This window comes from Protopterus annectens, chromosome 4.part1 (genome assembly GCF_019279795.1).
Source record: "Protopterus annectens isolate FY-2018-M chromosome 4.part1, PAN1.0, whole genome shotgun sequence".
Classification (NCBI taxonomy): domain Eukaryota; kingdom Metazoa; phylum Chordata; order Ceratodontiformes; family Protopteridae; genus Protopterus; species Protopterus annectens.
In genome coordinates this window covers 988,790,672-988,815,848 of record NC_056734.1, presented here as the reverse complement: position 1 = coordinate 988,815,848, position 25,177 = coordinate 988,790,672, and the positions used below count along the sequence as shown (strand labels likewise).

General features: G+C 42.2%; 1 protein-coding gene across 1 annotated transcript in view; it reads left to right on the top strand.

Moving 5' to 3' along the window:
- The window catches only part of PSMD1 (proteasome 26S subunit, non-ATPase 1), a 2,664,479-nt gene that overhangs the window by 2,095,518 nt on the left and 543,784 nt on the right, over window positions 1-25,177 (top strand). Inside the window, exon 20 of the mRNA XM_044070690.1 lies at window positions 23,975-24,144. Coding sequence (XP_043926625.1) covers window positions 23,975-24,144 — 170 coding nt within the window. The remainder of the gene's footprint in view (window positions 1-23,974; window positions 24,145-25,177) is intronic.

Genomic DNA, 25,177 nt, shown 5'->3' with positions numbered 1-25,177 from the left:
ACTACAGAATCCCTTCTTCCCTCTACCTGGTGCTGCTTCAATTTGAGTAAGTTATTTTTGTGCATCCAGCAGGCTTTCCTTGTGAATTCAGTCTTTAATTTTCTGTAACCCCACCCCCAGTTATTATTTGGTCATTTTTGTCTCCAAGTGCTCGCTAGCTTCTCCTGTGATGGTGTCTTTATGAACTGATCATGCCTCTGAGATTTAATCCAGTAAGAGGGGAATCTCCAGCATCTTGCCTTCATATTGCAAACTGGCGACACATCAGTGCTTATCATGCCTCTTATATACCACTGGCACACTGATGTCAGGGAAGAAGCGACAGCAACCAACGCTGGACCAAGACTTTGGAATTCGGGCTGACTGCAGGACCGTCTGATGGCAGGATAACCCAAGTGTGATGACTGCGGCAGGGTGAACACTTGAACATCTACATTTATGGTAGGTACAAAACTGTACTTTGTCCCTCATAAATATGGGGGCTATTCAACCAGTACCAGAAAAGGAAAAGGGACAAGGTTTTTATTCTAGACTTTTCCTGGTACCCAGAAAAGACGAATCATGGCATCTAATTCTGGATTTATCCATTCTAAATACATTTCTGGACATTCCAAAATTCAAGATGCTGACTCTCTAACAGTTATTACCTATGCTAGGCAAGGATGCCTGGTTGGTAACCCTAGACTTGAGGCTTACCTGCATATCCCAGTCAGGAAGTCTTGCAGAAGATACCTCCTCTTCAAAGCAGGCTATTTGCATTACCAGTTCTCTGCACTGCCTTTTGGTTTATCTTCTGCGCCCAGGGTCTTCACAAAGTACCTGGCACCAGTAATTGCATTTTGCAGGCAAAGAAATATTCAAATTTATCCATGCCTGGACGATTGTCTAATTCAGGCAGAAAACAAGGACACTCTTCTAAAACATCTGGCGTTTGTAAAAAGGCATCTAACTTGTCTAGGGTATACCATAAACGAAAAGAAATCACAACTGGTACCCTCTCAAATAATTACATTCCTGGATGCAAGCTTGAATACAACTGCCCAGATGACCTACCTTGCGCCAGAAAAACTTCAGTTGATGACTTACTTCAAACAGATGGCCACAAAACCCAGCTATCTGCAAGACAAATTCTGCAGGCCTTGGGGTTCATGGCCTCCTGCATTCTTCTAATTCCATATGCAAGACTGCATATGAGGAAACTTCACTGGCACCTAAAAAGCTTATGGAGTCAACATTGTCACAGCCTGGAAACAATGAATCTGAAGTAGTTATTTCATTTGTTCTGCAACCTGTGGGTGTCTGATCAGATCTCGGATCTGAGCCGGCAGCTTTACTAGCTAAAAGTTCCGAGCTCCTCCCCTTACCCATAATCCCCTGCTACCTACTCCCTTTCCCCAGATCTCTTGCTGAGAGAAGCTTCAAGTGAAGAACTCCTAGGCGTGGGGGAGAATTTTCTGGTTTAAAAAAAACGTAAAAAAGTTAGACTCTAATACTTTTCGTTGTGTGTGTGTGTGTGTATTAGCGCCCTAGTTGTCATGTAGTTTTATTAGTTTAAAAATCTTGTGGTAATTTTTTGTCTTAATTTTTATTTCCCTCCCCTTAGTGTGTGTGTGTTGTGTATTATGGCTGAAGGGCCCAAAGCCATATTCTCTAAGTGCACTGAGTGTGGGCATAAGCTTTCCCAGCTGATGGCCACACTCAGTGCGTTCTTTGTCTGGGGGTGGCCCATTTGTCCACCAGCTGCCAAATTTGTGCAGCTTTTAACCCCCGGGCCACCAGGGATAGGAGGAACAAGTTAATCCTGGTGGGATTATTACCGCAGGATTCTTCTTCCTCCTCTCCCTCTAAGGCACAGGCCGCGACTGCAGCCCCCGGGCCTTTGGAACCCCCTACCCTGTCTGGGACTCGACTTCCCTCAGATTCTCAGGGTCAGGGGGACTCTTCTTCCTCTAAGGAGAAGAGGCATAAAGAGAAGCATAAGAGTCACAGGAGGCGGACTGAGACTCATCCTTCAGCCCTGCCATCTAAAGTTATGAGTCCCTCCATGAGGGCCTCCAGATCCTCTCCCTCTCGGCTCCGTTCGCCTTGTTTCTCACCGGAGGAGTACCAGTCTCCCTCGAGGTCTTCGAGGCGGCCCTCCCGGCCCGCCTCGACGACCTCTTCTAGATCGACAAGGAGCCTGACCGACGCAGACATGGATCGGATGATGCGTCGATTTTTGCAGACTCAAATGCAGATGGGGGTGCTCCTGCCTCCCCCCCCCTTCTCCGGGGGGGAGAGCAGCCCCTTCTTTACCCCGATAGCTCCTTCTCTGACCCGGTTTGGGGTCTCGGAGTAGTCTGATCTGAGCCATTTCGAAACCGGGGAGTTGGTGCCAACAGCACCGGTTGCTTTGACGCTGACGTTGCCCTTGAGCTTGTTGGATCCTGGCTCTCGGGGCCGAGAGACTAGCGTCGGATCCGTGGGGGTAGGTGTGTCTTCAGCTCCATTCAGGTCGGAGCACACTTCCCTCTCTGGTCCGACCGCTTCGGCTCCGACGCCGACCCCTACCTCGGAGCCGAGGTGGCTGCTTTCGGAGCCTGATGAAGGCGGTTCACCTTCGGCGTTCGAGGTAGTGGAGAGGGTTCTGTCGAGACTTTCCAGATCCCCGGTCTGGGTGTCGGATCCACCCCCCCCCCCAACGCATTTGGGACTATCCTCCATCATTTGGCCATTGGGACAGCCTGCACCAAAACTCCAGTTAGTTCCCTTAGAGGAACACGACCCCGTGGGCGAGCCCTCCTTGGATAGCCCCACCGAGGAGGTTCCTCGCAAACGGAAGTGCAAAAGGAGGCACCTGGACTCCCCTGAGTCCCTCACAGAAGACACAGATTTGGATGAAGGGGGAAGGTTCCCCAAGATCACCACCTGAGCATGCCACCTTTAGAGACATCATGGAAATGTTGCGAATTAGAGGAGGGTGGTCTGCCCAAAAACCTTCCTCAGACGAGTCTGTTTCTGGAGGTGTTTGATGCAGGCCCGTCTACCTCCTGGGTGTCCGTCCCCCCCCCCCCGGCTGACCTCCTGTTAGACCTTATTACTACCAGGGAGTGGAAGGAACCGGACACCGTGGAGCCAATTCCAAGAAGGCCAGATAAAATTTTTAGCCCTCCCTCGGATAGGTAGGCTTGGTCTAACGGTTCACCAGTGGATGCCATGTTGGTGGCGGCCGCCACGAAGATGGGAACTATCACAGGAGAGTTCCTCGGTCCATCCTTCAGATAAGGAATCTCTGACGTTGGACCGCATTGGAAAGCGGATGTTTGCTTCAGCCACCTTCTCTATAAGGGTGCTGAACTACATGGCGCACGTCATCAGACTCCAGCGAGACTTAATAAAGGAATACGCTGGGGCTCTCCCAGAGTCCATGACGGCCGAGGAGAAGAGGACTTTCTCGACTCGCATGGCCACTCTGAAATCTATTTCTAACACTTCTATGCAGCTACTCTCCCATGCCACCGAGGGAGCTGCTAGAGCTAGCGGAGCAGGGGTCGCCTTGCGGCGTCACACCTGGCTCCGCCTTTGCGATTTTGCAGAACCCCTTCAAGGCGTCCTTCGCAAACGCACCCTTTGACGGCTCTTTGCTCTTTGGCAAGACCGTCCGCGAGATGCTGGTCCATAGCGAAAAAGACAGGAAGACGCTGTCTGCCGTCGGAGTCTGCTTCTCTAATCCCCAATGATCCTTCTCTAGGAATCAGAGGGGACAAAAGAAGATGTGGTTCCAGAAGTCTCAGCAGTCCCGTCCAGCTTCAGACCCCTCGTCCTTCAGAGGCAGAGGAGGACAAGGTGGACGCTCCCCCTTCTTCGGGAGAACGACTGGATGTGCTCTATAGACCTCCAGGATGCGTACTACCATATTCTTATGGACAGACGATCCAGGAGGTTTCTCTGCTTTCGGCTGGGAGCCAGTCATTATCAGTTCAGGGATGTTCATCGTGCATACAGCTGCAGGCATAACAGATGGGTTTTCCTGCCGTCAGGCAGGTCCTCGGTCGGCCGAATTCCAAAGTCTAGGTCCGGCGTCGGATGTCGTCGCTTCTTTCCTGACGTCAGTGCGACAGGGGTATAAAAGAACCAGCCGACACCATTTTCTTCAGTCTTTCTTGCCGCGCGGTGCCCGAAGCAGAAGCAGTTCGCAAGTGCCGGTCGGCCAGCTCCTGAGATTAAGAATATTATTCAACTGAAGTCTTCTTGAAAGCTAAGTACCCCGTTGGGGAAACTTTTCTTGCCTCAGACCGATGTCAGACAAAGTTAATAATTGCATTTCATGTGGGAAGCAAATACTGCATAAGGATTTCCATTCCCTCTGCATTCCTTGCTTCGGCCCAGACCATGACGTCTCGGCCTGTCGTTTTTGTGCTACATTCAACAGACGCACTATTAAGCGTCGGGTGGAGTTCGCCCTACATTATTTTGGCAAGAAGTTTGATTACAATATGTCGTCGGATATTCCGACTCCAGTTTTGAGTAAAAGATGCAATGATAAGGACCGACATATGAGGTCCGCGACTTCTACCGACACCATGCTAAAAACGACTATTGGTGCTCCGGTTCTCAGCGAGGTGCCTACGCAGCCCCTGACTACCGATGACACTTCATTAGCGGTGTCTTCTGTGCCCGAGGTCACAGGCTCTTCGGCCCACACCCCGACTACAGATACCGAAGCCACTCTTGGCGGGGAAACTCAGAGTTTAGACAGGCCTGCCACCTCTCAGGGTGTCTTCAGGCCGCCTTCTTCTTTTTCCATTAAGGCTTTCACTAAATCTAAAGCAGCCATGCATTCTAAAAGACAAGCTCCACAGGGCCCCTCTCAAGGCCCCATGCCTAAAAAGCAGATGCTCAAAATGGCTGAGGATTTGATTACTCTTATCAGGGGTTCCCAACCCCCCTCGGACAAAAGGCCCAGAGTGGAGGAAGAACACCCTTCCTCGGACCAGGCCTCCGTTACTTCAGAGCATTCTGAAGACCAGGAACATTCATACTCCCCTTTTGAAGATTCTGATGCAAAGGAGTCCATTCCCTCTGTCTCCCCCCCTGAGGACTACTCTTTTGGGGAAACCTTGCATACCTTGAGGGAACACTTCCACTGGGAAGGCCAAGATTACTCAGACTCCAAGAAAAGGCTCAGGGATTTCCTCTTGCTCCCTCAACACAGTCCTCTGGCTATCCCTCATGTCTTGGACATACTAGATGATGTGTATTCAGAGGCCAGCCTTAACCCAGATTCTTTACCTCCAGCTCCATTCAAGCCTGACAGGTATTACCGGGTTCCTGATTCACACCAATTCCTATACAAAAGCCATGCTGCTGACCCAGAAACCATTTCACAGGGTCGCTAGGGAATTAAGGCCTCCACTGCCAAAAATCCATTACCTTCATAGAGAGATTCCAGAACTTTAGAAAGGTGGGGGGAAAAGGTATACACCTCGGCCACCTTAACCATGAGGGCATTAAACTTGTCAGTTCCATATGTTAAAGTATCAACAGTTTTTGTTATCGCAGTTGAAAAGTAAAATGTCACAACCTGAACAACCAGACTTGGAGTTGCAGGATTTGTTGCATAGTGCAGAGCAAGTGGGTAAACATACCTTGCAATGTGGTTTTGATGCTTTAGAGGCCTCATGTAGAGCTGCTATTACAGGATCAGTCATGCGTAGACACACTTGGCTTAAAGAGCAAACCTTACCAGATCATGTCAAAGCTAAACTGCTAGATGCACCTCTTCAAAAAGATGTATTGTTTGGTGTTAAAGCTGAGGAGGTTTTAAAGAAAATGGAGGAAAAGGCAAAATCAATGCAAACGGTGAAAGATTTCCTACAGGTACAACCTCCACGTTTCAGTAGAAACTGGCCTTCAAAAAATTGGTCCTTTCCAGCCACGGACAGACCTCAAAGACAGATGCAGGCACCCGAGAGGTAGAGGGCAATCTCAAGGATCATTTAGAGGCAGACAATGGCAAGCACCTACACCAAGAGGTGGTGAGGATAGTTCACAGCCATTCAGAAAGCAGAATCAATGACTTTCCCCTTTGCAGGCCAAGCAAGGCTCAATTGGCAGCACCTTTAGGCGGAAAACTGGCGTTATTTTCGAAAAATTGGCATATTGTCACAAAAGACAAATGGATCCTGGACATTATACACAGAGGCTACAGATTCCACTTTCACACCCTTCCAAAAATGAGAGGCATGCCAAACCTGCCACACAATCAAAGGGCAGAGGCACAAAAACAAATTTCAGATGTCATGGACATGAAAGCTATTCAAGAGGTACCTGCACAAGAACAGGGTCAAGGTTTTTATTCCAGACTATTCCTGGTACCAAGGAAGGACAAAGATTGGAGACCTATTTTGGACCTATCCATCCTAAACACATATTTACTCGTACCAAAATTCAAGATGCTCACATTACAGCAGCTTCTTCCCATGCTGGGCAAGGAGTCTTGGCTGGTAACATTGGACCTCAAGGAGGCATACCTGCATGTCCCAATCAGACAAGATTGCAGAAGATACCTCAGATTTCTTGCAGGTTCAACCCATTATCAGTTCTCTGCATTGCCCTTTGGCTTATCTACTGTGCCCAGAGTGTTCACGAAATGCCTGGCATCAGTAATTGCCTTCTGCAGACTTCAAGGGATACAAATATACCCATATTTGGACGACTGCCTGATCCAAGCGGACAGCAAATGCATACTTCTGAAACACCTGGCGTTTGTAATAATGTTGTTGAATTCTCTGGGATACACGGTCAACAAAAAGAAATCAAGACTAATACCCTCTCAAACAATAATTTTCCTGGGTGCCAGCTTGAATAAAAACACCCAGATGGCCTACCTCACCCCAGAGAAACAAGGGCAACTAACTCATTACTTCAGAAGACTGGCAACCTTCACCAGGCTGACTGCAAGGAAAATTCTGCAGGCTCTGGGATTCATGGCATCTTGCATCCTACTAATCCCATGTGCAAAGCTGCATATGAGGAAGCTTCAATGGTACCTAAAAAACTTATGGTCTCAACACGGCCACAGTTTGGAAACAATTATGCCACTGATTCCATGTCTTCAAAAGGACTTTCTGTGGTGGGCTCAAGCATGCCAAAGAAACATAGGTCTCCCATTCTGCAAGCCTCAAGCAAATCAAGTCATCACAACAGACGCCTCGGACTACGCCTGGGGGGCGCACATGATAGATCGGTGCATTCAGGGCAAATGGTCCAAAAAAGAAAAGCACCTCCACATCAATCAAAAGGAAATGCTAGCAGTAATAAATGCTATTATGGCTTTCAAAGACCTACTGCATCCAGGCCAGCTATTGATAAGGACAGGCAACACCACAGTGATGTGGTACATAAACAGGGTGGAATTACAAATCCAACTTCAAGCACAGTTCCTGCCAGGCAAGGAAAACACGCTGGCAGACAACCTAAGCAGAAATATGACAGATCCACACGAATGGAAGTTGCATCCTCAAGTTTTTACAAAGATAATTCAAGCATGGGGAAGGCCAGACATAGATCTCTTTGCCACCCACAGAAATTACCAATTGACAAAATTCTGCTCAAGGACCTTTCATCCACAGGCCTGGAAAGTGGACGCACTCTTTCAGTTGGACAACAATGACAGTTTATGCCTTTCCACCTCTTCCTCTGCCGCACAAAGTTCTATTGAAAGCCAGAGCAGACAGACCAAAGATGATTCTCATTGCTCCAGACTGGCCAAGACAACACTGGTACCCACTCCTGAGGAGCCTAACGCATTCCCCACCATGGATCCTTCCTCTAATGCCTCTTTTACTGACTCAGCACAACTTCAAAACTCTTCACAGTCAGCTGAAAACTCTCAATCTAGCCGCATGGAGGATTCCTTAAATTCACAACAGACCCTTCTCTCCAAGGAGGTGCAGGATGTCATTTTGGAGGCCAGAAGGCCTTCTCCTAGAAAAGCCTACTCCGCAAAATGGAAACGGTTTTGTGCCTGGAATCAGAAAAAGGGTCAGAATCCTGAAATACTGAATTTACCTCAAATATTACAGTACCTAGCTGAGATGCTAAACAGTGGACTTTCATTCTCCTCCATCAAAATCCATGCCTCAGCCATTTCTGCAGAATACAACACTGATCTTCCTTTATTCTCTCACCCTCTCTTAAGACAGTTCCTCAGAGGGGCTAAGAATATAAAACCCCCAAGGAAGCAACCAGTACCTGCTTGGGACCTCAATTTCATTCTAGAAAAACTGACCCTGCCTCCTTTTGAGCCAGCTGCTTCAACAGAATTGCTCATGGCTGTGAAGCCTTTCATCATTTTCCATCAGGACAGAGTTTCCTTATGAACCAACCCTTCTTTTATGCCAAAGGTAGTATCCAGGGTAGCCTTGAATCAGGCTATCCACTTACCTACCTTTTACCCTAATCCACAAAACAAAGGGGAGAGACTACTACATTCCTTGGACATTCACAGACAGCTCCGTTATTATTTGGACAGAACAAAGCCTTTCAGAAAATCAGAGCAACTCTTTGTGTCCTATGCTACAGGTGCTCAAGGGAAGCCTATTTCCAAACAGACAATCTCAAAATGGATAGCCCACTGCATTCGCTTTTGTTACTCTTTTCATGGTAAAACTGTACCTACAGGCATCAGATCTCACTCCACGAGGTCCACAGCTACCTCTGCAGCTTTCCTAAGGGGGGTTTCTACCAAGGATATTTTGGAAGTAGCCACTTGGAGTTCTGTGCATACTTTCTCCAAGCACTATCACCTACCATTATACTCCAAATCTAGAGCGGGCTTTGCCACTGCAGTCTTGCAGGGCATCCTGGCTCCTCCTAGTTCCACTTAGTGCCTACCACCCCTTTTTAGCTTTGGGATTCTACCCATCTGTTATGACTGCAGCTGTATGCACGATGAACATAGTACAGTTTTGTACCAACCATAAATGTAGATGTTCGAGTGCTAATACAACTGCAGTCCAGGTTTCTCTCCCTCCTTCCCCTCTTGGGACAGGCCTAATGGCTAACACCTCCTCATTCAACATGATTGGGGTATTCTTTTATGGTGTATTTGCTTGCAACTACTGTTTTTTAATTTTATTGCATTGCATTATTACATAAATTTGTTTTGCCTTCGTTCTGGGGGCACCTGACATCTGGGGCAAGAAAAACTGAAGAAAATGGCGCCGGCTGGTTCTTTTATAGCCCTGTCGCACTGACGTCAGGGAAGAAGTGACGACATCTGATGCCAGGCCTAGACTTTGGAATTCGGCCGACCGAGGACCCGCCTGACTGCAGGAAAACCAATCTGTTATGACTGCAGCTGTATTAGCACTCGAACATCTACATTTATGGTGGGTACAAAACTGTACTTGCTTCCGCTCGGCCTCACCACAGCCCCCAGGGTGTTCACCAAGGTCATGGCAGTTGTTGCAGCCCACCTGAGACTCCAGGGTATTCAGGTCTTTCTGTACCTGGACTACTGGCTCCTCACCGCCTCCAACAGGCATCAGCTTTGTTCTGCCAGAGACTATTCTCTCACTCTTGCCCAGCGTCTGGGCATTTCAATAAACCTCCAGAAATCCTTCCTTCGTCCTGTACAGGTTTTGGAATTCATAGGGGCCAAAATAGATACTCGCCTCTCTCAGGCCCTCTTAACATCAGACAGATTGAGCAGTTTGTCACGTCATTTTATGGCACTTCTTCAGTCCCCAGCCCCATCGGCAGAATTAGTCCTGAGAGCGCTGGGCTCTATGGTGGCAGCAATCAGTCTTTCCCTGCACGCACGTCTGCGAATGAGGATTCTTCAGTGGACCCTTCAAGTCCAGTGGTCTCTGTTGCTTCACCCCCTAGACACTCCTATTCCCCTGAGCAAGGTTTGCAGGGACTCCCTCCTCTGGTGGCTTCGCTCACGGGAGCTGCGGGAAGGGAGACACTTCATGATGCCTCAACCCCAAGCCACGATCACGGACGCTTCTCACCTCGGGTGGGGGGGGCATACTATGGGCAGAACCGTCCAAGGCACATGGACTCCCTTGGAGACTGCTCTGCATATGCATGTCCTAGAGATGAGGGTGGTGCTTCTAGCATTATAAGCTCTTCATGACCTTCTTCCCTTGGGGACTATTGCAATACAGACGGACAACATGGCAGTAGTCTGGTACATAAACAGGGAGGAACCAGATCTTATCCCCTTTGTCGGGAGGCCATGAGAGTTTGGGAATGGGTGATATCCACCAACCATTTTCTGATAGCAATGCACATTCCGGGACGGTCCAATGTTCTTGCGGACAAGCTGAGTCGCTTGATCCTCACACCTTACGAGTGGTCTCTGAACCTGTCAGTAGCGAAACAGATTTTCCTCAAGTGGGGTCTACCTTCCTGCGATCTTTTTGCTTCTCCGTCAAACACAAAGTGCAGCGAGTTTTTTGCTCTAATTCCCCCACCAGGGGAGATCCCCAGAGTTGCTCTGGTTCATGCTTGGCCACCCGGTCTCCTCTATGCTTTCCCCCCCTCTTCCTCTCATGACGAAATTCCTACAGAAAACCCGAAGGTTGGGGAGCAAAGTTATCCTCGTAGCCCCATTCTGGCCTTGCCAGATCTGGTTCCTTTATCTGCGGTCTCACAGTGTAGTTCCTCCTTGGATCTTGGATCCCATCCCAGATCTGATTTTGCATCCTGTGGGATTGCAACCCCCAAACCTGGAAAACCTCAAGCTCGCGGCTTGGTTGATCCAGTTCCTCTGATGGCAAGGACTTCCGGTATCTCCTCACCAGTGAAAGACATTCTGGTAGCAGCGCACAAACTTACTACCAGAAAAATTTACACTAGTAAGTGGAAGCGTTTTTCTGTCTGGGCTACAGACCAGGGTTTGGATCCCTTTACCGTCCCTATCCCAACTGTTCATGAATTCTTGTCACATATTTTTCATCAAGGAGCCAGTGCATCTACAGTTAAAGTACAGTTGGCAGCCATCTCTCATTTTCACATAGGAGATGGGCTGGGATTGTTCGCTTCATCTAAAATATGCAAAACGTTTTTGAAAGGAATTTTTCTGCTGAAGCCACCAGTTAAGACTGCAGTTCCACCATGGGACCTGACATTGGTTCTGCAGGCATTAACGGGTCCGCTCTTCGAACCGGCCGCCTCGGTTCAATTAAAATTTTTATCCTGGAAAACAGCCTTTCTGATGGCTATTACGTCAGCCAGGAGGGTCTCAAAACTTCAAGCGCTTTGCATGAGACCTCCTTATCTAATTTTTCATAAGGATAGAGTGTCTCTCAGGACTAACCCCTCCTTTCTGCCCAAAGTGGCCTCTGAATCAAATATTAATCAGTCTATTAATTTACCAGTATTTTTTCCCAACTTCCAGAACAAAGGGGAATATAAATTACACAAATTGGACGTACATAGACAACTTCGCTTTTACTTGGACAGGACGAAGACCACTCGTAGGTGTGATCAATTGTTTGTGTCCTTTGCCAGACCTTCTTTAGGAAAGGCTATTACCAAAGTTACTCTAGCAAACTGGATTTCGCAATGCATCTTAAATGCTTACTTAGCCTCAGGGAAACCTGCTCCTTCCGAAGTCCATGCCCATTCAACTCCTTCCATAGCTACTTCTGCAGCGTTTTGGTCCAGAGTTCCTCTGGATGATATATGTTCAACAGCAACTTGGTCCTCTTTTCATACATTGAGTTCTCATTATAAGTTGGATATGATATCCAGGAGTAGGGCTTCCTTTGGCTCCGCGGTGCTCCGGAATATCCTTCCTTGAGGACCTCCCAGGGTTTTTATTAGGTAGCTGGGGGACTCTGTCCCACAGGTTGCAGAACAAATGAAGTAACTACTTCAGATAAAGAAGTTATGTGCTCACCATAATGTTCCATCTGAGTAGGTACTTCATTTGTCTTCAACCGACCCCCCCTCCATGCCCCCTATCCAGTATCGTGCTTCCTGACTATGAATGACATTGGTTCATGCAGTTAGGCAGTCGGTTATGGTACTTGGTTGAGAGTCTTGGTTGCTAGTTTAGGCAAACTCGATTTGGGGAAAGGGAATAGGTATCAGGGGATTATGGGTAAGGGGAGGAGCTAGGAGCTCAGATCTTTTAGCTAGTAAAGCTGCCGGCTCGGATCCGACACCCACAGGTTGCAGACAAATGAAGTACCTACTCAGATGGAATGTTATGGTGAGTACATAACTTCTTTTTCCTATTATTCCTTGCCTGCAACTGGAGTTCCTATGGTGGGCAGAGGCCTACCACCAAAACAAGGGACTGTCATTCATTCCACTCCCTGCCATCCAAACCCTGACTACAGACGCATCAGATTATGCTTGGGGGGTGCATCTGGCAGGGAGATGCATTCAGGGCCAATGGAGCCCAAATCAAATTCACCTACATATCAATCAGAAAGAGATGCTAGCTGTACAGAATGCTCTGGCAGCCTTCAAGGACCATCTTCATTCAGGACAACTACTGATAAAGACAGACAACACCACAGTCATGTGGTACATAAACAAGCAGAGGGGGACCCATTCCTACCCCCTTTGCAGACTAGCCATGGCATTGTGGAACAAGGCCTTGGCTTAAGAAATACATCTCCACGCTCAATTCCTGCCAAGAAAGCAAATTAGTCTGGCAGACAAACTAAGCAGAAATCTTATGGACCCGCACGAATGGAAACTGGATCCACAAATCTTCAGCATGTTGACACACAAATGGGGGAGCCCAGACATAGATGTTTTGGCTCACCCCAAAACTGTCAGTTGGACAAATTCTGCACAAGAACTCATCACAAAAAAAGCTTGGAAAGTGGATGCTCTCCTTCAGCTGGAAAAACCTATCAGTCTATGCCTTTCCCCCTCTGCTGCCCAAGGTTTTACCAAAAGTCAGACAGGAAAAACCGAAAATGATTGATTGCTCCAGGCTGGCCTCGCCAACGCTGGTACCCGCTTCTACGCAATATGTCACATCTTCCTCCGTGGTACCCTGCCTCAGACACCTTACCTACTTATCTCAGCAGAACTATCAAATTCTGCACACTCAGCTCCAAACTCTGAATCTTGCAGCATGGCTAATCAACAAATTTTACCAGTCACATCTCTCAGTAAACCTGGGATGGATGTCATTTTGGAGGCTAGAAGGCCTAGTACTAGAAAATCTTATGTTGACAAATGGAAAAGATTCTGTGCCTGGAACCAAGCACAATGAATAAGCACAGCAATGCCCAATATTCCTCAGATTCTGCAATATTTAACTGAGATGCTTCACAGGGGCCTATCTTTTTCTTCTATAAAAATTCATGCCGCTGCCATTTCGCCTCATTACAAGACAGAGCCTCCACTCTTTTCTCATCCCCTGCTAAAGCAGTACCTCAGAGGTGCCAAAAATTTGAGACCTCCCAGGAGAGCACCAACTCCTGCATGGGACCTCAATTTTGTGCTGGAAAAACTCGCCCTACCTCTTTTTGATCCAGCTGATACTGCAGACCTAAAATTTCTCTCTTGGAAGGCAGCTTTTCTTTTAGCAGTCACTTCAGCTAGGAGGATTTCAGAACTACAGGCTCTCATGGCAGTGGAGCCTTTCATTATCTTTTATCCGGACAGGGTGGCCCTCAGGACCAGTCCACAGAACAACGGGGAGCGGATTGTGCATTCATTGGATGTACACAGATAACCAAGATTCTATTTAAACAGGACGGAATCTCTAAGAAAATCTGAGCAACTACTGGTGGCATTTGCTGCAGGGGCAGAGGGAAAGGCTATTTCAAAGCAGACTATTTCAAAATGGATAAGCCATTTTATTCGTTTCTGCTACATGCACCATGGTAAACCTGTCCCCAAGGGGATCTGATCCCATTCCACCAGGGCTGCATCTACTTCTGCAGCTTTTCTCAGAGAGGTTCCTACCAGAGACGTTCTGGAAGCTGCTACTTGGAGCTCAGTTCATACGTTCAGGAAACATTACCTTTTACCTCTCTTTTCTAAATCCAGATCAGGCTTTGCCACTGCTGTCCTATAGGGCCTTGTAGCTGCTCCTAATGCTGTATAATTCCATCTTCCCAACCATAGATTTGGGATTCTACCCAAATGTAATGACTGCAACAGTGAAACACGAAGAACATAGTACAGTTGTGTACACTTACCATAAATGTAGATGTTCGAGTGTATTCACTGTTGCTGTCCTGGTTACCCACCCGCCAGCCCCCTATTTCTCTCTTATTATACCTCTTCTTTCCTTTACTATGCTCAAAAGCCTTTTTGGTGTATTTGCTTTTAGTTGGAGGTATATTTTTTGTGTTTCAAATGACATGTATATGTATATGTGTATATATATATATATATATATATATATATATATATATATATATATATATATATATATCCCCCATTTGGGGTGCACCTGACATCTGGGGCAAGAAAAACTGATTAAAATTGCATCGGCTGCATGTTTTATATCCCTGGCAACCTGACGTCATGGAAGAAGAGACGGCAACCGGCGCAGGACCCAAGACTTTGTTATTCAGGCCGACTGAGGGCAACCTGCCAGCAGGTTACCCAAATGTAATGACTGTAACAGTGAATACACTCGAACATCTACATTTATGGTAAGTGTACACAACTGTACTTTCTTCAGCTCTACAACCACATTTCAGACATTTCCTAAATCAAAAATCTTTGTTTTCTTATTTAAATAGAAATACAAATAAATCAAAAAAAAAAAAAAAATGGCAGGAGGAACCAAGCAGAGGAATTCACAGATCCAAAAAATAGCGTACAAAACTTTTAATGACTGCTTTCATCAAACGACTTCATCAGAATACATTCAATCAAAAAATCAAAGCTCTTAAATACATATTAAGTTACCAATCAGCACAATTAAAAACAGTCAATTAATTAAAATTTAAAGTCACAATATTCATGATTTAAAAAAGAAAGACAAGTCACTGTGTTTAATAACCAACTTACGATATTTTAAGAAACACTTGACATTAATTGTTTCATTCAGACCGGGGGGTTTAGCTGAAGATAACTTAATCTGCCACAGTGTCTCCCTTTGTTCTAAATAATTTTTAAAATCTCCCACCCTCATGTCTTGTTTGCATACTTCTAAAACAGAAAAAACAAATTTCTTAAAACTGGAACAAACACCAGAATGTTTAAATAATGCATTATTCTGATCTTCACTTCTTATGCTATATAGATGTTTCTTAATGCGTGTCCCTAAACTTCTAGTGGTCATTCCCACGTAAAAAGCTGGACAGGCAGTGCACATAGCAATATAGACCACACCTTGAGTGTTACAAGTAATATACCCAGGAACCTCAAATGTTCTATCTGTAGTAGCAACGGAAATGCAAGATCCTAATGAAATGTATCTACAGATCCTGCATCCGTGGCAACAGAACATACCTTCCTTCATGGTCATAAGTTGATCTTTGTTAAAGCTATTTTGTTCAAGCAACTTTTTGATATTGTAATTGTTGCGAAATACAAAACTTGGTTTATTACCTACTACCTTGACGATGTCAGAATTCCCTTGGATAACCCTCCAGTTCTTTTCTAGTGTAGATCTAATGCGGTTAGTATCTCCACTCATTTCTAATGAACAAACTATGTCAAAATTAGTAGAATTTTGTCCGGAATTATGATCAACAGTAATGTTAGTAGAATTGTTTAGAATAGCTGGATAATGGGTTAAATGCTTGCCAGAAATTTCATTACCGCTATCAATTAATAAAAACTCTTCATACCCTCTCTGTAAGAACAATGAGGCAATAAAAATGAATTCCTGAACTAAATCCGCTTCTTTGCTGGTCATGCGGCTGGCTCTAATATACTGGCCTCTAGCTATGTTCTTAATGATATGTTTCTGATGGCCACTTCAATAATGCAAGTATCCATTTGTAAAGGTGTGCTTTCGAAAAATCTTACTGTGAAACCTGTTGTCAACAAAGTCCCACCAAAAACAAATGTCTAAAAAACTAATTACCAAACCACTCTCACCTTTAGTGAATTTTAAGTAACCGGACAAGGAATTAACTTCTATAACAAACTCTTTAACAGTATTGTCATTGCCTTCTATAATAAAGACTAAATCGTCAATGAACCTACAATAAAACTCAATGTGAAATTTTTTCTTAAGGATGGGAATACACTCAAATTCCCACCAAGCCATAACTCCATTAGCATACGCAGGGGCAGCCGGAGAACCCATTGCTACCCCTCTTATTTGTTTATAATACCTGTTTTGGAATAAAAAGAAATTGTTTTCTAAAACAATTTCTAATAATCTACAAATTGTAGATATGGCACTGTTCGAGAAAAGATTCGTTTCGAGCAAATAGCTGCGAACAGCCTCTACACCTTCTTCATGGGGAATGCAAGTGTACAATGAAACGACATCTAAGGTGAAAATAATGTGTCTTTTGGGATCAAAAATTCCACTCTCATGAAAAATCCTCAATTTCTCTAAAAAATGCCAGGAATCTCTAACAAAGGATGAATTGTTATTTAAAAGAGGCCCCAAAATAGCATCTAGCACTAATGAAATTCCCTCAGTGATGGAGTGCGGTGAGGAAACTATTGGTCTAAAAGGAGGATTAACCAGATGTTTATGTGTTTTAGGGATTCCGAAAATCATCCCTATTTTTGGTTGCTCAACTACACAAAAATTGTATAGTTCAACATTAATTTCATCTGACATTAAAGCATCATAAAGATGGGAATTAATGGAACGAAATGATCTATGAATGTCAAATAAAGTAACTTGTTTGTACTCTATTACATTGTCCAAAATTTTTAACATGCTGTCATTATAAACTTCTTGCTCCATAATGACTATATTGGAGCCTTTATCACTTTTCATAAACCTATACTGACCAGTTAAGCTTTTAAGATTTTCTAAAGCTTTCCTCTCCTTAATAGTCAGATTATCATACACACCACCTTTAGTGTTAAACAATTTACTAAGATCATCAATGTAAAGTTCTTCGAATACTTTAATGGTGTGATGCAACCTTGGAGTATAACTGGAGGTCTTAATTAAACCTCTATTAGTATTGGGTAAATCATGCATTAAGTAGGACAAGTTTAGTTTTCTTGCATATTTTTTAATATCAACTACTGTCCTACTATAGTTTGCTCTATTGTTCGGTACAAAATTCAAACCAAATTTCAAAACATTTAATTCTGTGTCACTAAAAACATGTTTAGTCAAATTTAACACTCTAAAGCAATCTAAATGTTCCACTAAATTTCGTCCTCCGACGAGTTGGACCCCAAAAAAGTCCGACTGCGAGTTAACACTGCAGTTTTGTTGTTACTGGACTGATGCTTTTTATTAGCAAGAGAATCTTTACAAACAGTATTTGGTCTGTTCTTACTAATTTTTTCTTTATTCGTATTCCCAGAAAAAACAGCTGTACCTAAATCTTGTCGGTTAGTTTCAGAAACTTCATTGACTTGCCCATTGTCTAGTAACACATTTTCTGATAACATGCAAGACCTTAAATTGTCCAAAATTTCGTCTTTCTCAGAACATAAAGATGTGGGAACATTATCGTCTGCTACAGGTGCAGAAATAACATCACTGTATGCACGCTTACCAAAAGTACGATTAATTTGTCCTTTAATGTTATTGTCTCGAATATTCAAGGCAAAATTATTGTATGCTGTTTTATTTTTATATGAAGCTATATCGCGCTTTAACTTCAACTGTTTCCGGTTAGTCACCTCAATTGAGTGTTGTTGCACTTCTTTGGACAAACGCTGAAAAAAACAAACTAAAGTTGTCTGCCGTAAGCATACCCTTAACATGTGTCTCAATATTAATGATTTCTTTTTTAAGTGAAATCATTTTTTGAGTATTGTTTTCAATCAGCAACCTAAGAAAACTTAACCCAGCATTGTTGAATAAAGAAACTAACGTTTCAAACATTGGATTGCCCAAACCGACCCCGTTTGGGCATTTAAAAAATCTCAATCCTTTCGGCACAATGCCGAGTTCAATACAATAAGAGAAATAACAATTCTCTAAATGTAAAGTTTTGTACCTCTTTAGTAGTTTTAGCAATTGTTCACGCTGACTGCTGAGCAAACCGTTGTTTGTTTCATAGGAATACTGCCCAGAAGTGTTAAAGGGATTTTCCTGTTGACTGAGTAAATGCTCGCAGCTAACTTGTTCACTATTACGAACGGAAAAAGGCAAACGTTGTTTCTTTGCTTCACGTTCGTTACGTTCGTCACGGACTTGCGTAGGACTACCCAAATCGATCACTGTTTCCAGCTCCTGGTCGGATCCAACAGGACTGGATGCTTGCATCGCAATGTCAGGTCCATTCGTTTTTGCTAGTAAAATTTTTAACGAACCTTGAATGTCAATCAAAGTTGCCAAAAGTTGGTTGTTCAGCTTCTCAGTCCCTGAAGAGGGTGTAGGGTGAATAGTCATATTTAACAAAGACTCGTCGGCAACCTCCGCCATGCCAGGCTGCATTAAACGAATAAAAATAAATATAGCCAACAAACAAATAAATAAAAAAAAATGGCAGGAGGAACCAAGCAGAGGAATTCACAGATCCAAAAAATAGCGTACAAAACTTTTAATGACCGCTTTCATCAAACGACTTCATCAGAATACATTCAATCAAAAAAATCAAAGCTCTTAAATACATATTAAGTTACCAATTAGCACAATTAAAAAGTCAATTAATTAAAATTTAAAGTCACATTTTTTCAACAATGCTGGGTTAAGTTTTCTTAGGTTGCTGATTGAAAACAATACTCAAAAAATGATTTCACTTAAAAAAGAAATCATTAATATTGAGACACATGTTAAGGGTATGCTTATGGCAGAGAACTTTAGTTTGTTTTTTCAGCGTTTGTCCAAAGAAGTGCAACAACACTCAATTGAGGTGACTAACCGGAAACAGTTGAAGTTAAAGCGAGATATAGCTTCATATAAAAATAAAACAGCATACAATAAATTTGCCTTGAATATTCGAGACAATAACTTTAAAGGACAAATTAATCGTACTTTTGGTAAGCGTGCATACAGTGATGTTATTTCTGCACCTGTAGCAGACGATAATGTTCCCACACCTTTATGTCCTGAGAAAGACGAAATTTTGGACAATTTAAGGTCTTGCATGTTATCAGAAAATGTGTTACTAGACAATGGGCAAGTCAATGAAGTTTCTGAAACTGACCGACAAGATTTAGGTACAGCTGTTTTTTCTGGGAATACGAATAAAGAAAAAATTAGTAAGAACAGACCAAATACTGTTTGTAAAGATTCTCTTGCTAATAAAAAGCATCAGTCCAGTAACAACAAAACTGCAGTGTTAACTTCAAGAGTCGGACTTTGGGGTCCAACTCGTCAGAGGACGAAATTTAGTGGAACATTTAGATTGCTTTAGAGTGTTAAATTTGACTAAACATGTTTTTAGTGACACAGAATTAAATGTTTTGAAATTTGGTTTGAATTTTGTACCGAACAATAGAGCAAACTATAGTAGGACAGTAGTTGATATTAAAAAATATGCAAGAAAACTAAACTTGTCCTACTTAATGCATGATTTACCTAATACTAATAGAGGTTTAATTAAGCCCTCCAGTTATACTCCAAGGTTGCATCACACCATTAAAGTATTCGAAGAACTTTGCATTGATGATGTTAGTAAATTGTTTAACACTAAAGGTGGTGTGTATGATAATCTGACTATTAAGGACAGGAAAGCTTTAGAAAATCTTAAAAGCTTAACTGGTCAGTATAGGTTTATGAAAAGTGATAAAGGCTCCAATATAGTCATTATGGAGCAAGAAGTTTATAATGACAGCATGTTAAAAATTTTGGACAACGTAATTGAGTACAAACAAGTTACTTTATTTGACATTCATAGATCATTTTGTTCCATTAATTCCCATCTATATGATGCTTTAATGTCAGATGAAATTAATGTTGAACTATACAATTTTTGTGTAGTTGAGCAACCAAAAATAGGGGTAATTTTCGGAATCCCTAAAACACACAAACATCTGGTTAATCCTCCTTTTAGACCAATAGTTTCCTCACCGCACTCCATCACTGAGGGAATTTCATTAGTGCTAGATGCTATTTTGGGGCCTCTTTTAAATAACAATTCATCCTTTGTTAGAGATTCCTGGCATTTTTTAGAGAAATTGAGGATTTTTCATGAGAGTGGAATTTTTGATCCCAAAAGACACATTATTTTCACCTTAGATGTCGTTTCATTGTACACTTGCATTCCCCATGAAGAAGGTGTAGAGGCTGTTCGCAGCTATTTGCTCGAAACAAATCTTTTCTCGAACAGTGCCATTTCTACATTTTGTAGATTATTAGAAATTGTTTTAGAAAACAATTTCTTTTTATTCCAAAACAGGTATTATAAACAAATTATAAACAAAGAGGGGTAGCAATGGTTTCTCCGGCTGCCCCTGCATATGCTAATGTAGTTATGGCTTGGTGGGAATTTGAGTGTATTCCCATCCTTAAGAAAAAATTTCACATTGAGTTTTATTGTAGGTTCATTGACGATTTAGTCTTTATTATCGAAGGCAATGACAATACTGTTAAAGAGTTTGTTATAGAAGTTAATTCCTTGTCCGGTTATTTAAAATTCACTAAAGGTGAGAGTGGTTTGGTAGTTAGTTTTTTAGACATTTGTTTTTGGTGGGACTTTGTTGACAACAGGTTTCACAGTAAGATTTTTCGAAAGCACACCTTTACAAATGGATACTTGCATTATTGAAGTGGCCATCCGAAACATATCATTAAGAACATACCTAGAGGCCAGTATATTAGAGCCAGCCGCATGACCAGCAAAGAAGCGGATTTAGTTCAGGAATTCATTTTTATTGCCTCATTGTTCTTACAGAGAGGGTATGAAGAGTTTTTATTAATTGATAGCGGTAATGAAATTTTTAACAAGCATTTAACCCATTATCCAGCTATTCTAAACAATTCTACTAACATTACTGTTGATCATAATTCCGGACGAAATTCTACTAATTTTGACATAGTTTGTTCATTAGAAATGAGTGGAGATACTAACTGCATTAGATCTACACTAGAAAAGAACTGGAGGGTTATCCAAGGGAATTCTGACATCGTCAAGGTAGTAGGTAATAAACCAAATTTTGTATTTTGCAACAATTACAATATCAAAAAGTTGCTTGAACAAAATAGCTTTAACAAAGATCAATTTATGACCATGAAGAAAGGTATGTTCTGTTGCCACGGATGCAGGATCTGTAGATACATTTCATTAGGATCTTGCATTTCCGTTGCTACTACAGATAGAACATTTGAGGTTCCTGGGTATATTACTTGTAACACTCAAGGTGTGGTCTATATTGCTATGTGCACTGCCTGTCCAGCTTTTTACGTGGGAATGACCACTAGAAGTTTAGGGACACGCATTAAGGAACATCTATATAGCATAAGAAGTGAAGATCAGAATAATGCATTATTTAAACATTCTGGTGTTTGTTCCAGTTTTAAGAAATTTGTTTTTTCTGTTTTAGAAGTATGCAAACAAGACACGAGGGTGGGAGATTTTAAAAATTATTTAGAACAAAGGGAGACACTGTGGCAGATTAAGTTATCTTCAGATAAACCCCCCGGTCTGAATGAAACAATTAATGTCAAGTGTTTCTTAAAATATCGTAAGTTGGTTATTAACAAACACAGTGACTTGTCTTTCTTTTTTAAATCATGAATATTGTGACTTTAAATTTTAATTAATTGACTGTTTTTAATTGTGCTAATTGGTAACTTAACATGTATTTAAGAGCTTTGATTTTTTGATTGAATGTATTCTGATGAAGTCGTTTGATGAAAGCGGTCATTAAAAGTTTTGTACGCTATTTTTTGGATCTGTGAATTCATTTGCTTGGTTCCTCCTGCCATTTTTTTTTGATTTATTTGTTTGTTAGAAATACAAATACTTGAGTATTTCTTGACCCTCCCCTCTTTGACCTGCCATTTACAACAGTTAAAAATCAAAATTAACCTGACACTTGGTCTCAATTTCTACTCCAGAATGAGGAAATACCATTGAAGAGGGTATCTTTCAACTACACATGGCCTCCCAGTATTATCCTGCACATCCAGAAAAAAGTTTGCCAGTTTGCAGACCTTATTATATACAGTCTGCAGATCCATTTTTCTACATTTCACCCTCCCAGATGCAAACTACCACTCTGTAAAAAAATTTGAAATCTTGTATTCTTGGCTCTTCTCTTCAAGACCCTTGCTATCATTTCCTCTCCTCAACTTTCTTCCAAACTTAATGCAAAATCTCCATATGAACATGGGTCCCTGACCATGTATTTTACTTTTGAGCATTCAGCTATGTGACAGCCGTTCATACACTTTAGAAATAGAGAAAATATACTGGAATTTAGATCTAGATTTATAAAACTTCCACATACCTAAAGCCACGTGTTTCTGCCTCTCTCTTCTCGTCAAAAAACTCATTTATATTGTTTTCCATTCATGGTCCAAGATATCGTCATCCTTCCCGTGTTTTGTAATTATTTTGTCAAGATTATTCCTTACAAAGACCTTCACTGAAAATAAATTTAGGATTATTTCTATATTTTTTTTATATATATTTTAATATGCTTCAGTTTGTCTTGCATTTTGTTTGTATATTTTAGACCCTGCCTGTTAACTTTTGTTTATAACAGTTAGTAAACTCTGTATTATATTGATCTAATGTAAGTAGTGTACTCCTGTACTCTAAGCTGATGCATATCTGTATAATTGTGAATGTTATGATTTGTAACCTTTGTATGCTATTGTCAGGTAGCTTGCTTTCAGTTTCATTTCTTCCTGGCAGTGACTGAAATGGGTCCATTCAAATAGGTCTACAATCCTAGACATTAATTAAAAAGTAATTAATAATAAAAGTAAGTAAGGATTCTTTATGCAGCTCATTTGCCTCTTAATGTTTTGGATAAGGCCTCTTAGAGTGAATTTTATTTCACTTCAGCTAGATTTCTTCCAGAGTTTAATTGCATTTCCTCCACATACACTAGAGTCCGGTTTAGCTGTAGAAAATGATGTTCTTTTACTTTCATTAGTTTTCAAGCCATCACCAGTTCTTAACTTCCATAGATAGTGTTAAGTGAAGGCTAGGTGAAGTAACTTGAGGATTTTAAAATTTCTTGGGACATTTTTGAGCATGATTATCAGAAAAAGAAAGAATATGTTAGTATTCACTGTATTGTCTGTTGTGGCTTAAACAGTTCATATTTCTGATATTTGAAACATTTACTTGAATCTATCTAAAGGGAAACTTAATTATTCTTTGTATAGTTGTATATTCCTGCTGCCTCCTTGATGCTGTCGTAGGGAGTCCATATCACACATTGTCTAAACAGTAGCACTTCTACCTTTAGGCAGTGTAAAAAAATATTATATCTTGGGAGCTGGTTACATTGTCTGAAGTTTCTTAGAAAACAGAACATTGTGATAATTGTTATGGTGAGATATTTGGAAAGGGAATTATTTTGGGCAGTCTCAGATAGGATCTCTTGCAAAATTAAAACACTGGTTATGTTTCCTTTCCCAGTAAAGGGTTTTCTTTTCAGATTTATTTTTCAGAAGAATATTGATTCTAGCTTTCTACAGATTTTTGTGGTTACCTTAATTTTGTGGATGCACGTTAACTTTAATTCTCTTGTTTCCAAAACTTTGGCTTTACTCTTGCTGGGTAGGTAGCCATGAGTGACATTAGATTCTACATGCGACTCCTGCCATATGTTTTTTTGTCTAATGGAGCATCCTCAGGAACTGATAAACCAGCATAAGCCTTGCTTGTTTGTTCCTTAGTAGTATTTAAATGCATCATTTATTTTGTGTTCTCAGATGGATTTATTAGAGATTGCTTCCTATTCTTTAATGTCTCTTTTTCTCTTCTTTTAGGTGGTCACAATGTAACAATCTGTTTGCAGTCAAGAACAGGCCACACCCACATGCCTACAGTGGTGGGTGTTTTGGTATTCACCCAGTTCTGGTTCTGGTTCCCCCTGTCTCACTTCCTGTCACTAGCATTTACCCCTACCTGTGTCATCGGCCTGAATAAGGATCTGAAGGTGCGTAATTCTGTATTTTCTCTGACATCTTATTTTGCTCCTGTTTGCTCACAATGTTCTTTGCAAACCAGTAACTTATTTATTTATTTTTATTTGACATTTGTTGACAGGGTTGGTCCATCTGGGCTGAAGACCTCTTTCAGTGGAGACCCGGGGAGGAAAGCTCCACAAATACAAAGATTACTCTAATGCAAGATTGCAAAAGACATACATAGATATGTAGAACAAGTGTAAAACAAAATTAACAATAATACAAATTAGAGATAAGATATGTGATTGCTAATAACCTCTAAGAATCGGTAATGTACAGCCTATTACAGTGCAGAGTAAATGTTACATAATTAGAAAAAAAATTACATTCTTTATCATCAGTACACCTGGAAAGTAGCAATGGGGAGAGTACAAGTTAGGTACATAATTTGAGTAAATGCCTATATTAAAATGCAGGTGGAGAGACCAGGAGGAGTAGGAGTTCTGCTGAGAAATTAGTTGGAAAAGAAAGGAAGTAGGGTGATACAGGTGGGGGAAGGGAGACAGGTTGGCCAAAGGCAGTAAGGTCAATCTGGGGGATGATTGTACTGACACTCTTAAGTTGCTTAGGTGTTTTTTTTAATGCAATTCTGAACTGATGTTTAGTTGTAATATTTCGAATGCCAAGTGGAAGTTTATTCCAGATGTTCATCGTGCATACAGCTGCAGTAATCACAGATGGGTTCTCTGCCGTCAGGCGGGTTCTCGGTCATTCTCTGCCGTCAGGCGGGTCCTCGGTCGGCCGAATTCCAAAGTCTAGGTCCGGCGTCGGTTGTTGTCACTTTCTCTCCTGACGTCAGTGAGGCCGGAGTATATAAGACACAGCCGACACCATGTTCTTCAGTCTTTTTTGCCGCGCGGTGCCCTAAGCAGAAGCAGTTCGCAAGTGCCGGTCGGCCAGCTCCTGAATTACGAAAAATTGGAAACCGAAGTCTTCATTAAAGCTAAGTACCCCGTTGGGGAAACTTTTCTTGCCTCAGACCGATGTCAGAAAAAGTTAATA